The sequence below is a fragment of the Osmerus eperlanus genome, chromosome 10 (assembly GCF_963692335.1).
Source record: "Osmerus eperlanus chromosome 10, fOsmEpe2.1, whole genome shotgun sequence".
Classification (NCBI taxonomy): domain Eukaryota; kingdom Metazoa; phylum Chordata; class Actinopteri; order Osmeriformes; family Osmeridae; genus Osmerus; species Osmerus eperlanus.
Window position 1 is genome coordinate 15,046,208 of NC_085027.1, and position 15,498 is coordinate 15,061,705.

At 44.9% G+C, this 15,498-nt stretch overlaps 1 protein-coding gene across 1 annotated transcript in view; it reads right to left on the bottom strand.

The window, feature by feature from the left end:
• Positions 1 to 14,301, bottom strand: part of sbf2 (SET binding factor 2) — an 88,302-nt gene extending 74,001 nt beyond the window's left edge. Inside the window, 2 exon segments of the mRNA XM_062470786.1 lie at positions 5,017 to 5,102; positions 14,232 to 14,301. Of these exon segments, the coding sequence (XP_062326770.1) occupies positions 5,017 to 5,102; positions 14,232 to 14,286 (141 nt within the window). The 5' untranslated portion in view covers positions 14,287 to 14,301.
• Between the last annotated feature and the right edge of the window lie 1,197 nt (positions 14,302 to 15,498).

Here is a 15,498-nt window from a genome sequence, read left to right on the forward strand (position 1 = left end):
GGAAACTAGTGCCACTATGGAATCCACACCCTGAAAATCACACAAACAACAGAAAAGGGATCAGTTCGTGGGGCTCCTGTACTCAGCTGACACATTTACATTTACATTTAGTCATTTAGCAGACGCTCTTATCCAGAGCGACTTACAGTAAGTACAGGGACATTCCCCCGAGGCAAGTAGGGTGAAGTGCCTTGCCCGAGGACACAACGTCAGTTGGCATGACAGGGAATCGAACTGGCAATCTTCGGATTACTAGCCCGATTCCCTCACCGCTCAGCCTCCTGACTCCCTGACAGCTTGCACATTTGCCCCCCCCCCCCCCCCATCCCCCTACCCTTCTGTGGAATATATTTTCCTGCAGCCCACACAACATACAGCCCAACAACACCGGCGGACAAGCTCCAAACAGTGGGCTAGCGTGACTCTCAGTACTGCAGCGCTGCAGAGGAGCGCTGCAGAGGAGCGCTGCCACTGAAGATGAGAGCCGGGTCGTATATTCGGCACTTGCCCCGGCCTCGATTAGAAACACATTTTCTTCGCTCGCGTTGTAAACGCTTTTTCTGGGTGCATTCTTCATCTGTGGTTATTTAGTTTGCTGGGGGCCTGTTATGACCACAGAATGCTATTCGTGCACAGCCCGCATGCTTTTTCTTCTGTGTACAGATGTAGTCCCTAGCGCACGCGAATGACTCATTTTTTCTTTCACGGCGTGGAGGAAATCTGCAAATAATAACGGTTTACATTCCAGCCAAAATGGAGCTACAATGTTTGTCTACAATTGTTTGGTGGGGTATGTTAAACACTCTGGCATCTCAATTAAAACATCAAAAGGTGGCTGTCCGAGTCATTTACCCCCAGACCATAGTGTGTCCCACCACACATCTGACCCCCTGTGGCGCTGGTCCTCTCTGCATTCTTTTCCGGGCACTCACCGCTTCTCTTGAGTCACTTTTATGACCTAAATGAACCATGACGTGCATGCCATTTCCATCATCTGACACCCCTTTATTCCCTCAATCTCATTTTTGAGAAACTTAAACAAAGCACTTAAAATAATCCCAAACTAGCTTTAGCCCCCCCCCCCCAAAAAAAACAAAAAACAATTTTGCCGTCTCCCCAGTCATCTTTCAATCACTTTTGATTGCTTTTGTAGAATGTGGAACACATGCTCCTGGGGATGCGAGCTCCTCTGGGTTTCAGGGCCTCGCTGATCCAGACTGGAGCAGCTCTAGGGGTTCTCTTCACGCCCAGAGGCATCCGAAACGCCAAGACATCACAAATCAACACAGAGGATCTCTGCAGGGGTGGACTACGACAAACAAACACACAGCCATGATACAAGGGCCCCGAGGGTGTGCTCACTCCGTTTGGCTGAACTAGAAGGCGCTGTGGCTATATTTAACCAGGCTGCACATGTGGACGGGGATGTTTGAGGGATGATGCTGTGGGGACATTGTCACGGTCTATCCCTCCTTAGAGACAAGGGAGAGGAGATGGCTCTGCACTCTGACACATGACTCGCTCCTCCCTGCTCCATAACTCTCCTCACAACTTGGCCACCAGCAGACACACGCACACACGCGCACACACACACACAGGAAGAGCAGCCCGGAGCACTGTCCACCCCTCATTCCGGCCCCCGTGCAACGAGTCTGGGCTTCACAACAGGCCGTCTACTGCCTTTATTAAACATGGATGCCCCGAGAGGGTGGAATTTGCTGGCTTGTAATGTCCCTTACGGGGCTGGAAATATAGATGTCCAATACGGTGGTAAAGTGATGGCATTAAATGTGATTTCAAAACAGACTAAAACTAGAAACACACTTGGCTCTTCACATAGCTTAATGCGTCTGATTTGTAATAAACTTAACTCACAGTGACTTGACAAGGAACAATTACGTAATATTTAATGGGCCAAATGAATCAGATTTAAAAGCAAATAACTGACATTGTTAACATTCTATGTTCCTTCCTGTCCCTGCATTGTCATCTTCAATTCTGGTATTTGTTGATGTGAAAATTAACGAGTGGTTTATTTCCTAAACAAATGAGCGAGTCATTGTAGCGACTGTCTCCAGTCGGAGTGTTCTATTTGCCTGTGACACCAGTGTATACTACAGCCAAACAAACACAGGCCTGTATAGTATATCCACGCATAAACAGTGATTTACTGCTGCTGTGTTATTCCCTGAAAGCCTAAAAACAAAAACATAAAATATCCACAGCAAAATAAATTCCAAACATTTCAAGGAATCTAATCTCATATGTGGTCGTTGAGTAACTAAGTAACGGAGAGTGGCGGACATCTCCACTGGCGGTACCAAAGGGAAAATGGATGATCCATCAGTAAATCTCTGGGACATTTTCCAACAGAGGAAAGAGAACATCTCCATAAACACTTCCAGAGGCTCCCTCTCCCCTCTCTTTTCCTCCCTTCATCCATTGCAGATCCGATACGTGACCGAAATGATGCAACGGGTTACCTGCCCGCTGCCCGCTCCGCCTGACAGGCCCGTAGTTCATCTCACTCTGCTTTATTCTCTTCTGGTCTGGTCTACATCACAGGGCCTCCTGAAAGGTGCTGGGCGACACACACACAAGTGCCACGGTAGAAGGATCTCCCGCTCGTGAGGGATGCCTGTTATCCAACACGCAGTCCGGAGCCAGACCGTCCAGCTCTGGACAGAAGGCCGGCCTCTGGAACCAAAGTAGCAGCCAGAGATGTCCGAGCCGTAGATCTGACCATATCTAACAGCATGCTTTCATCCAGGGTCAGGAACGCTCCACGGCTCAGCCAGGAGTCCACCTGACCCACGGGCATCGGACATCGCCTTTGATTTGTGTTAAGAGGAGAAACATCGGGCTATAAAAAGAATGAAGAGGCAACCTTTTATTTATAGAACAGTTCAGAGTTATACCTTCCACCAAGACTGAAAAATTTACACTGTTTGGCCCCACCTCAAACAGTTCAAATTGTTAGCAGTCTCGACAGATAACTAATTAACACCTTGATTTGGTACAGCAGTTGGCTGTGAGTCACGTTCCAGAGACAGGCAGATGGGTACAAAAGTTATCAAATAAATGTTCTGAATCAGATGGGTACAAAAGTTATCAAATAAATGTTCAGAGTACAAAAGTTATCAAATAAATGTTCTGAGTCAGATGGGTACAAAAGTTATCAAATAAATGACTTTGGTTAGTACAGCCAGCACCTTTAAGCATGATTACTCATTCCATTAAGGCAGGTTATATGGTGATTGTCTGTCAGAGGAATTTTGCCAGTAAGCTCCATTTCCAGTCCTGATGTCAAGGCTAGCCCAGGAGAGAAATGCAGACTGACATTCTGTAACCCAATTCACAAACGGGCAACATGTTGTTCTGTAAAGGTTGAGGTCTAAATGTACCATGAAATCCATAGTGGGCTGTTGAAAAGAGAGGAATGGAACTTGACCCTATAAAGTAACCGAGGAAGGAAAAAAAGGAAATCCATCTGACCATAAAAGGCAGAATACTTTAGTCTTTACAGGGGGGCGGTGATGGAGGAAGAATGCAAACAACCACTTAAATGCTGCACTGAGGGCATTCTAATCAAATCAAATAAAAACTGCTGATTTAGCTTGTTCTTAATTGATCCAGTAATGCCTGGAACCTGTCAAAACATCCAGAGTGTGTGTAGAGCACTGGCATTCTGGAAGAGCCACTCTCTTTTCTGACTCTCCTCCAAAACCCAGCCTCCTTTAGAATGAGCTTTCACGCTAGCAAATACACAAACAAGCAGGCGGGCTCCACTGGCCGGAGCAGGCCGGCAGGAACCACTGAGAAGCTGGGAAAGGCTGAGTGTTTGTCCTGCTACCGTTACCCTAGAGATTTACAACCAGTTCTCCCCAGATAGATAAGCAAATATTTGATAGTGAGCGAGCGTTATGATCGTAAAAACCCCTAAACAAATATTTGATAGTGAGCGAGCGTTATGATCGTAAAAACCCCTAAAAAAGTCAATGACCCCCCCACACACACACATACCCACACACACCCTGATAGGAGAAGGGTGAGACAGGAAGGAGGATGAGGAGAGAGAGGGACAGTGTGAGAGAGAGAGAGAGAGAGAGAGAGAGAGAGAGAGAAACAGTGAGTGTGTGTGTGTGTGTGTGTGTGTGTGTGTGTGTGTGTGTGTGTGTGTGTGTGAGTGAGTGAGAGAGTTAGAGAGAGAGAGAGACAGAATGACGCAGGATGGATGGAGACCCAGCAGAGAGGGACAGATAAGAGAGGCTGGACTGGAGGAAAGGAGAAAGAGGGGCAAGGAATTTCCCAATTAGTGGTGAAGGAAGGGGTTGACATAAACTCTTAAATAAACAATCATTATGCATTTTGTTGACACAAAACATTCCAGTACTGTATCTGCAATGCATACTACAAATGAAAAACATGCGCACTGGTAAAATGTGGAGACTCTCAGTTAGTGGGTTCAACTGTCTTCTAGCAACATGACCACTGAAGATTCTACAAAGCGTCTTTTACTGTCCACTGATGCCAATGCCACTCACAAACAACGGTAAAACTGTACAACCTGTGCAAATGACACATTAACTCCAGAATGTTCCAGAAGAGTTGCCAGGGCTCTCACTGTGAGCCCTCTTTACTAACAACATGATTGGTCAGAATGCACATTGCCGCGACCATGGAAACCGGTGGAAACACTGCCGACAACAGGAACGCTAGGTGGGCCTCAGAGTCACAACAGGAAATGATGCAACCCTCCATACATTTCTGCTCCGTCAGGAGCCGGACTTGTGTACATTAGGTTGAAATCCGGTCCATATGTTTGAACCATGGTGACAGGTCAAAAACAGCTTGAGCCTGCAGTGTTGGGTGGTGAGATCAGATATCATTCACCCTCTAGTCCTACAGATTGAAACCCCGCCTATGTCACAAGCAGGGGGACAGCATGAGCAGGTCTGTTCCATGAGCAGCATTGACGCTGGTTGAAGGGACCCATCACAGCGTGTTGGTACTCACCATCTCCACCCCCTGAGGGAAGGCTGTGCCCTCCCAGTCCTTCTTGGGGAAACGCTGGATGATCTTCCCACATCCTTCTCCTGAACCTTCATAAAGACAAACAAAAGGCCATTGGTTACGAGGACAATTTGAAACATGGGAACGGAGACTGAAGCCAGCACAGGTTCGACTACTGGTTCTCCTAGACAAAACTCTGAGGAAACTGATCGGCACCTACATATCAGAGCCTCTTTAGGCTACTTTAGATGTTTCATGTCTAATGAATGATGCACACACCAAACTACTGTGGCTATAGTATGGTCTCCTAAGCTTTGGTAAAAAGCCATACTGCTCTAAGTCATCCAGAGGAAAAACACAAAGAAAAAGGAGAATTAAAGTTTGGGATGGGGGCATGTGAGGACACGCAAAACCCTCTGATGCATGATCACATTTCCAGACTTCCTAATTCCTAACTTCCTAGTTTCATGTTTTTTTACAGGGCCTCAGTAATGAATCTACTGATGTTTTCCGTCTTTCCACTCGTTTTATGGTTTCACCTTCGCCACAAACTTACTAGCTCCATGAAGATATGGGCCACAGCAGGGCCGTAACTGTTAGAACATGCATCATGTAGGGCTCCCACAATAGTGTTTGTGAGATTGTGTGCCGTATGTGTGTAATGTTTGTGTGTCGTGTCCAAATAGCTCGTCCTCACGTTGAATGAAATGGCACCCCATTAAGTCCTGGATGTGAAACACCTCATTCATTCATTGTTAGAAACAAAATAACTATATGTGAATTGAGGAAGAGTGGTACGCAAACAATAGCATGGAATAAAACCACAATGCAGCCCTGTCATCATTTAAACTGGCTCAATCCACTGCAGATTGGCCTTCAAGGACCGAGGCACGAGGCGTGTAAATGAGTTAACCGACAGTGAAATTGCACTAAAATGTGATATTGCCATCGACACAAGAAATAAACACGCAGAGAGGTTAAAGAACTAAGGCGATATGCATCGGCATATCTGGAATCAGTCACGGCCAATAAATAAATTACAGGGTTGGATTAAATCAAGATGTTTCACAGAGAATGTGGTCAAAGATTAAGTGCGAGAAAGAAAAGCCGGACAGCTAACACGAAGCAGATTACAGCAAGAGGGGAGGGGATTCATTTGTTAGTGATCCACTTTGACAGGCCAGGAACGTGGAGGGGGAGGGGGGGGGAGGAAGTCAGAGGACAAGAAACAAATGAGACAAGAGAGGATCCTGCACAGATCCAAATCTGTCAGGTCCACTATGACATTAATCATTTCGCTTCAATTTATGGAGGACAGATAGTCCTCATATTGGATGCTGTTCCAATGTCAGCGCAAGGACCATCGAGCCTGTGCATTCCCAGGTCTGATGCCTAACCTACAGTACTGTAGAGTACAACAGTACAGTACCACAGCGACGTGATTCACTTGTTAGCTGCCCCGCAAGGTCACATATGGCTCAAGGAAGATTGTTCTCGAGTAATTTACGCACACAAATCACAATTGCAATAGCTCTTGTCAACATCATGTTGTGAGTTACAGCAGACCAAGATGTATTTTAAGAGGTGACACAAGCATTCTTCATCAACTAGCCTGATCTGGAGAGGGCCAACCAACTGAAAACGAAAGAAGGCCTTGTTAAGAAACTTGAAAGAATTCCTTTCTACGTTGGGGCAAAAACAGCAACAGAGTACTTTCCAGCCAACAGTTTGTCACCCTGGCTTCTCTAATACAATGACTTCATTTCACACGTTTTTAAGCGTTCAGTCATGCATTCAATTAAGATAGTTAGATATTTATCAAGGCTGAGGATGAACAGACTCCCAACTGTGAAGGAAAAGGGGGCGGATTGATCACCGAGAGACTATTATAAGAACATGAGGGAGTAGTGGCTACAGTAGGTATTGGCTTAGATTAATTGTGCTAGTAAAATCAGAAGACATTCTTCCCTGCTCCCCTGAGGTTTGGTCGATGCTTGGAGATGGAGCAGAGCTACAGTCCTGGACCTCCTACTGTCTGGTTTCCTGCTGGAGCTACAACAACTCTAGTGCATTCCATTGACCATCCTAACGGCCAGTAAAAAAAAAAAAAAAATACGAAAAACGAATTTGTCTTCTTTTAAGACCACCGAGAAAGTTGCTGACAGGACGGCTATTTCCGCAGTCTCTTAGTCTATTATCAGTCTTTTCCAAAAACACTTTTTATTTTGTCATTTATGCAGCTTCTTTTAGATTTGCCAGTTTAAAAGTAGATGGACTACTGTTCTCACATCAAACTGGAACAAGGCAGACTTGTAAGGAAACATGCTGGTTTGCAGCGCTCACTAAATAGCTATGTTGGTCAGTGAAATTGTTGGTGTAAAAACCTCACACAAAACCTCTTATTTTGACTGAAATAAATACTTTTTCCTACTACGCTACCTCAAGCACAAAAACATGGGTCTGCTCTTGTTAACAACGTACACTAACAAACTATAAAATGACATGGCTTTGGCCTACCACAACTCACCAGAAGGCCCCTTAGTCAGACTGATGACCCAGAAAGGAGGGAGGCAGAGGAGCCAGCCAGCAGCCCTCCACCTCACCACTACCTCAGCCCCTAGCGGGCGGCCGGGCCCCTGACCTCCGCAGCTCCAGCCTGCTGTCAGTCCCCCTTATAACCTTGACCTCCGCCAGGCCTAACGAGAACCATAGGGGGTCGTGAATCTTCCCTCAGGGTTCGGAGAGACGCATGGCCGGGTCTAACCGTGTGCAGCCTACAGTATACGGCTGGGGGTTGTGGCACGGCGCTGTGGCCCCGTGTAAAGGGAGGGAGTCTGTCCTCCCTCTGAGGGTTCCTCAGGTGTCAGTGAGGCAGTACCCCCCTTACAGTAATTGAGATCACATGCTTGGACTCCTTGAGCATTCCAACGTCCAATTCTCAACCAAGGGTGACGATAAAGGACACCATTCCTAACATTCTGCACTCTGTAAACAATTAAAACCAGCCCCCACTGTCAGATATGGCCCCCTGGATAACAATAAAACAGGCCCCTTGGTTAGGTTAAGAGAAGCCAGGACAGGAACATCCTCATTTCAGGATCCGCTTGCAATAACAGCCAGGAAGGTTTTCCCAAACAACTTGATTTCTTTGATCATACAAAGGGAAAAGAAAATCATGCCAGTCAGTAGAATGGGGTCTTGGACTGCCAAACGAACTGTAATAATAAATACTAATAATAAATCATCTCCCCAAAGTGGTAGGTTATTTAATATATCAACACCACGTGTTATGCTGTGTAAAACTTACAAAATCTGTTACCTTCGTAAAATTTACGGGCACAAAGCAGATGTCAGACCAGAGTAACCAACCCATAAACAAACCCATTAAGCAATAAGTCTTTTGTTTTTCTCCACTTTCTCGTGCGGCTGCAAACAAATGTGGACTAGCCTATGGACAATGCTATTTCAGGGTCTAAGGAGCTAGGTGTGCATTCATGTTGTGGAGTAATGACCTTAACAAGATAGTTATTTTATCAGAGTCTTCTGTGTGTTTACTCGTTACTTGTTCAGGACAGTCTATCAGAGCGGCAGACACACCATCTGTCTGCGGCAGCTAAAACCCAGGGCATAGTTACGTACGAAAAGGACACCAAAAATTGACTGTTGAGCGAATTTGGAACCGTGGACAAATGTGTGCCGAGAATGGGATGAGCAAATATTTATGTTCACTTGCGTCATAAAAAAACTAGCAAAGTACAACTCAAGACAGAATGCTCCAGGAAGGTGATTTCACATTTGAATGATTTGGTTTCCAAAACAAGTCACACATAGGTTGTTAGTCTTCCTTGATTAGTGCAGATGTTTCTTCTCTTGGAAAAATGGTCCATCTATCTTCCTGGCCTTTGTCGTGGAGCAGAGCCGTTCCATAAATCAACAGAACGAGGCCCGCATTGTGCCGTTACTACGTAAGAGCCGGCCTAGCAAACAGGCTCAACCAGCCGGCGGACGTCAGCTCCACCCCCCCCCCACCTGGATCTGGACCAGAGGGATGACAGGTGTACAAGCCAGCTGCTCCACACAGGTTGGCAGGACTGCTGACTCTCCACTCCACCACAAGATGTGGCAGATAAAAATTCCCCACATCCCTGCTAACCCACACAGCTAGTAAAAAGCTACTGTAAATGCCATCTGTGTCATGCGAGTCATCAGCCCCCCCCACATCTTTCCACCACTGCTTCCATCCTACAACCTGGATGGACGGAATGTCCAAAGATCGTATGCAAAAAGAATATGCCATCCTTTGCATGGCAAAGGCTATCAAGAGATTAGCAAACTAATGATGTCACCAAGATTAAATCACAGGAAGCATTCCAGCTTTTGAAGGCAGCCACAGAATTGGAAAAATATTTGGAAGGAAAGGCTTCCCTTAAAGGCCACGCCAGAGACACCAGCTCTAAAGGGAAATAAAACGGCACAATGATACGGGTCAAAGGAATTTGTGCCGAAGGTCGACCATGAAACAACAGACGGACTACTTTGCGCAGACATTATTGACTTCCCCATTTGTTCATCATGCTGCAGGCACTGGGGATACTGATGCTTCCAAACGTTTCAATGTTTTCTGCATCTTAGAACTCAGGTAACAGCAGAGTTCAAGGCTATTTAAATAGTTAAATAGTAGTCAAATTAACGCGGACACAAAGATTCACGCTGAAATTTGCACAGGAATGAGGGAAATGTGTGCTCTGGTTTGTGGTTGTCTAAATGGAAAAACATCTTTTGCTAGTAGGCCTACTTGTAGTAGTGGAGTTACCCTGGGCACATCCTCCAGCCTGCTCCCTCTCTCCCTGAGAGGAAGGAAGCCCCCCTCCATTGTGGTCAGGATGCCGCTCATCACAAAGCCAAAACCTAAACGGGAAGCTGCAAAGCAGCCAGCAGCCTATCAATGGAGGAGTCTACAAATCCCTGAAGTTCAATAACAGAGAAAACATTCCACCATCTGCCATCTTGTAAATTTTGACCACAACAGGAGTAGCCTCGGGGAAAGATACACTGAAAACTTTTGACTACACTGGTGTTGAGGGAACACTTAGACAGAAAATGATCAATGTTGTAAGGACAGGATTTTTCCAAGCCATTACTGTGTAGACTACAATTAAACCGAGACATAATTTTGTGGTCAGGAGTCATAAAAAAGCCACTAGAGGTGATTCTCATACAGCCAACTTCTCCCTCATGTAAACTTTATCTTAACTTCTGAGACTGAAGGTAAACCAACACACTCTATTAAGTTACTATTAACAAATAACACAGCTATGAAGGTCTTAGTATGTTATTTATCAACAACACTGACAAAGAATGACAAGAAAAGTCCTCATATGAAAGTACCAAAAAAGACTTTAAGACTAAAACAAGCTTACAGTCATTTACTATACGGCTCAAAGCTATGGTCCATGATGCACATTCTCCAGGACTCCAACAGGATCCAACAGGACTTGACTTTTAACAAAGGATGAGCAGGTGTAATCTTGAGATGAGTAGTCTAATCTCAGATTATCTCAAGCTTTTCTCTGGTCTGACATAGATTTTGCAGTGGTGAGTTGGGCTATAGCCTACTGATTACTTTATCTGGGCATTAGCAGTGTGTGTGTGTGTGTGTGTGTTTGGTGGTGGTGGTGGTGGTGGTGGGGGGGGGGGGGGGGGTAGGGTTTGGTAGAGGTTAGGGGGGCTTCCCCCCATTTGGACAACTCAGATTCAATGATCAGATTCATTACTCTTACAGAATAAGAAACACCCTTAGATGTACCTTATGTTATAGCTTCTGGTATAGGGCCGAGAGGAGAGGAGAAGGGGGAGGGGAGGGTAGGAGCTAGCAGGCACGTGTGTTGCTGCCAGTCATCATCAAACCTACACCAAGATAGTAAAAACAATCCTGTAAATTCCTCACTTGGTGCAGTCAACACAGTAAAAATGACAATCCTTGTTTCACCTGCTTTAAAAACATAAAGAATCTATGCTGCCAAGAAGATTAGCCCATCAGACTGTTGTTGTTTGCTAAAGTAATTCCCTCATTGCAAATTACGTGCGCACACATTCCTTGCAAAATCACATTACAAAGGCTATTCAAGAATGTTATCTACTTTATAATAAATCTAAAACACTCACCTTTTCCACCACTAATCGCTGAAATATGTGCTTGTGCAGTTTGGGGATATGAAAAAAACCTGAACCTTAATTCACAATGCTACACTTGCACAACCAAGCATTAGTCACCAAGCGACAGCAATCCGGAGCCAAACACTTCAAGGTATTCAAGGCATTGCTGAGCCAAGTCTAGAGTAATCTGTTGAGTCATGTCACAGTAGAGCCTAATACAGAAACTACCTGGGCCCAGATTGAACCCTTGCATGCACCGAGCACCTGAGACGCATGGCTAATATGAAACACAGCAGCATCACCCAGCCGTTGGGAATCTGCATATGGAAGCGATTTTGTTCTCGCTCGCTATGAGGAACAACCTCAGGCGTTTTTTCGTGCGTGCAGGTTAGTGTGACGTTACATGAGCCCTTTCCTAAAGTGGGTCTCATCAGCCTAGATAGCAGGGCGGAATGTCACCCATAAACTCAGGCTGGATCCATAACAGCTTCAGAAACAGAGAGCCATCCTTGACGTTCTTCTCTCACATAGAGGAAGGTGATGAGCACCGTCTCATAAGCTGACAGTAGGAGCCAGGCAGACAGCAGGGTGAATTCCTCAGTTTTACTTCGCAAATTACGATTTATGGCGTGCAGCAAGCCCGAGAGCTTTTACAACAGCTCTACGCCAGTAAGGAGAAACAGTATTCCTTAGTTAGGAGAAAGACAAACTGCTCAGGCTATAAGATTGCATCCAACAGTGGCTGCTTTGTGCATTCCAGCTCAATCCTGCAGCACACTATACCTCCTAAACCAAAGGTTTGTGGATCAAATAGGACTTGTGTGCGGGGAAGTTAAATCCTACAGAAGTCAAAAAAAAATGTTCCCTTATCAACTCTACCGACTGCTCCTCTCATCATTCACATGAATCAAGCAGCAATTCAATCGCTCCTTAATCAGCTGAATCCCTTTCATGCCATTCTATAGCATGCATGGAAGGTCTACAAGGTCTTGTGAACTAGCCTACAAAAGTCATTTGTACTTTTTTTTTTGCAGTGTCAGTCACGTAGACTAGAAACAATACTGTATGAATAGCCTTAGACAGTAGGTCAACCATGGGCCTAGTCCACAACAGATGACGTGCTTCAAAATAACTTTCCCGGGCTCTGTGGTAATCTAGAGGAATTGGGTCAAGCCTGGGGACCCTCCGTGAGGCCGAGATGGTCTTGACCTCTACTGATATCCCAGGCCTGGTTTTTTTACAAGCAAACGTGGCAAGGAGAACATCTGCTGCCTAGACAGCATTAGTCTTCTGGACTTCGAAGTACCTCTCCTATCACCAGCTAAGGGCACTACACACATTTCCTCTCAAGGAAGCCTCGTGCAAATGAACCTTGGTTCTCAGTCATCTGTTTTCGCTTTCATTTTGTATGTTCTGTGTATCAGTCCTCAAGAGTATTTCCAGTGCTGCCACTGTGAGAACAGGGCTGTGGTTTCCACTCAGGCCCTCAGCCACCTACTGTACAGTATGCAGTGAACCAGACCCACACAGCAGCAAGCTATGTGCATCATCAGCACATCATACCACAGATTGTGGAAGGACTGCAGCAATAAAAGCTCGCTGGAGAGCTCCGGGTTGAGCTGAAATGGTAGTTAGTAACTATACCTGTGGATAGCTCAGGTTGGCGTCATTCGAATGTCACAGATGACCAAGCAGATCCTCTTCCTTTTCCCTTGTTTTCTGTCTATCGTTTGTGTCCATTCATCATCCTTCCATCTCCGACCAGGGCTAAGAGAAATCTCAAGTCTCCTTTTGTAGGGAGGATAGGCATCTGGATCTCTCCAGACGCGCTGATGCCAGGGACATTTTGTTCCTACTGCACAAAAAAGTCATTTGTGCGTTGGCGCTTGGATGTGTGTGGATGATGGGGGACACCGTTTACCTATTCTTGTGACTTGCTGGCCCGAGTGACAGAGAGGATTCAGCTGGACTTGTCTCTGACACAGATGCCTGGAGAGATGCCCATGCACATTGGGACTCTGAACTCCCTTAAGGGTGAACAACATTCCTTCAACAGTCATACAAGTGTCATACACGTTCACATGTCTTTCTGTGCTTCTCTCCACCTGGACTCACTGGCCCTAAACAAGTTTATAATAGTGGAATCCAAAATAATTCAATAATCTGGCATGCAATCACTCAAAGAAGGGTAGATTAATGCATAGCCTGCTTAAAGTCACACTGCTCAGTGAAAATGTAATGAATAAACCACGGGCACTTGCGTTCCACAAATCTACTTGAACATGATGAGATGTATTCGGCCTATGCACTCTTGATGACAATGTATCATAACTGTACGTGAGCAAAGAGTCGTTGGCATTGAGTGGGTTAATCAGACATCGAAGCTACAAACTCGAGGAAGTATTCCCTTCCCAGTTCCCTCGCATTGGAGCTACGCCCATCAACTGGGAAAGTTGGATCAAGTTGTTGCCCGGCAGAAACAAAATAAACAATCCAAGTTTGCGAAACAAATAAGGCATTGTATTAACAACACAACATTTAATTATTGCAACACCTAGGCTACAATCTCAGATCTGTGCAGACTGTACCAAAATCGTTGCAAATATTCCAAGATAATCAATGGAACGTCACACAATGACAAAAATACAAGACTACACCTATGAAAAGACTGGAAAAAAGATTTGGAAATGTATGATTCTCGCTTTCAGCTCGTGTTGGATACGATTCGATTGATAGTTTTGACAGCGTTCTGCGAAATACCTAGCAATGTGGGACAGGATATGACACATTCCCTAAATCCATGAAAGTTCCACTTCCAGATGCATTTGAGATTTTTGAATGGCATAATTAACTAACAAAATACCTTTGTGAGCTGCTCCTAGTATGTGAATTACACCAACAATAAAATCCAAAACAATGAGACGCAACAGTGTTCTCAATCCTAATCTCAGATATGGCTGGTATATGACTGCCTGGCATTATCAACACTAACGGCCTGAATAAATCCCAGCATTTAGGTTCATTCCAGCGTTCGTGTTCACCCGCCCCGTAAAAAAACTCACCAGCTTTTTCCTGATCATATCCCACGACAATCAAATAATCAGCCAATCTAGCCATGTTTGCTGCTTTTTCCGAAATTTACCAACACTATTCAGCATTTTTCTTTCTTCATAAGCACAGCCATGTTTGACAGAAGATATGCCACTGCGCCTGCGTGCAAGAGTCAGCGACATCCATGGGCGTGGGCCGCGTAGTATACAAATAGATTTGTGGGCAATGCAAACGGGTCACACCCTGACCCTAACACACCGTAAAAACAACTATTAATGTGGTCCGATCACGGAATACCATCATATTAACTATCTGCATTCATATTAAACGTGTGTGCATCTTTCATATTAAACGTGGGTGCATCTTTCAATTGCATGATCGAAGCAAGAACTATATTTTTCACAACAATTCTACAAATTTCAATAACGAATCTCTCTTTTTCTCTGTTTGCTTTCTGTAAATAACAAAACTGAATAACAAATCAATTTAAAAAGGCCAAGATAAACAAAGTGATCATGTGTGAAGTCTTCACTGTGGGCAAGTTTGGGGTAACAAGGGCTGTGAGACAGAATTTGGACTATTTCCAGGTTCATGATTATTTTCATGATAACTTTTTTTTAAAGGCACCTGATAGTATTTAAAGAGGCTTTACCTTCGCCTATTTTCTTTCTATTTTCAATTCAATCACTCATAACATACTGACTGAATAATAGTGTAACATTTTGATAGGCAAGGAAATCATGTGCAATGTAGCCTTCCACTGCCTGGACAAATCTCTGAGCCAGATTAGAAAATGAAAGGTTAAAGGAGAGTCAGGGTGTGCGTCAGACAACTCTTTGATAAAGTCTTTGATATCTGTGTTGAGAGCTCACTCCTGGTCAGTAATCACAACAATTGGCCACTCACTCAGTCAGAACAATCATTTTTTCAACCCCTGGAAACAAAGAGCAGAAAAAAACATGAATCTCAACATGAATGACAACACAGGTGCAAACAGCAGGCTGTTTCCAGGTAAATCAAAACAGCAAGACAGCTCTGAAGAGCATTTCCATGTTGTTTCGTCTCTGGACATGTGTCCACCCGTTCGTCCATGACGCTCACCTCCAACTTTCCCTGTGTGCCCTGGCATACCACTGCTCCAACTGGCCCTGTGTCACTCTTAATGCCAATGACACTTGCTGCATTGGAAGCCAGCAGATAATTGCTATATAAGGAGCAGGCCAGCAAACAACAGCACGATGATGTCATTGATTGCGCAATCTCCTGGTCTCCCATATT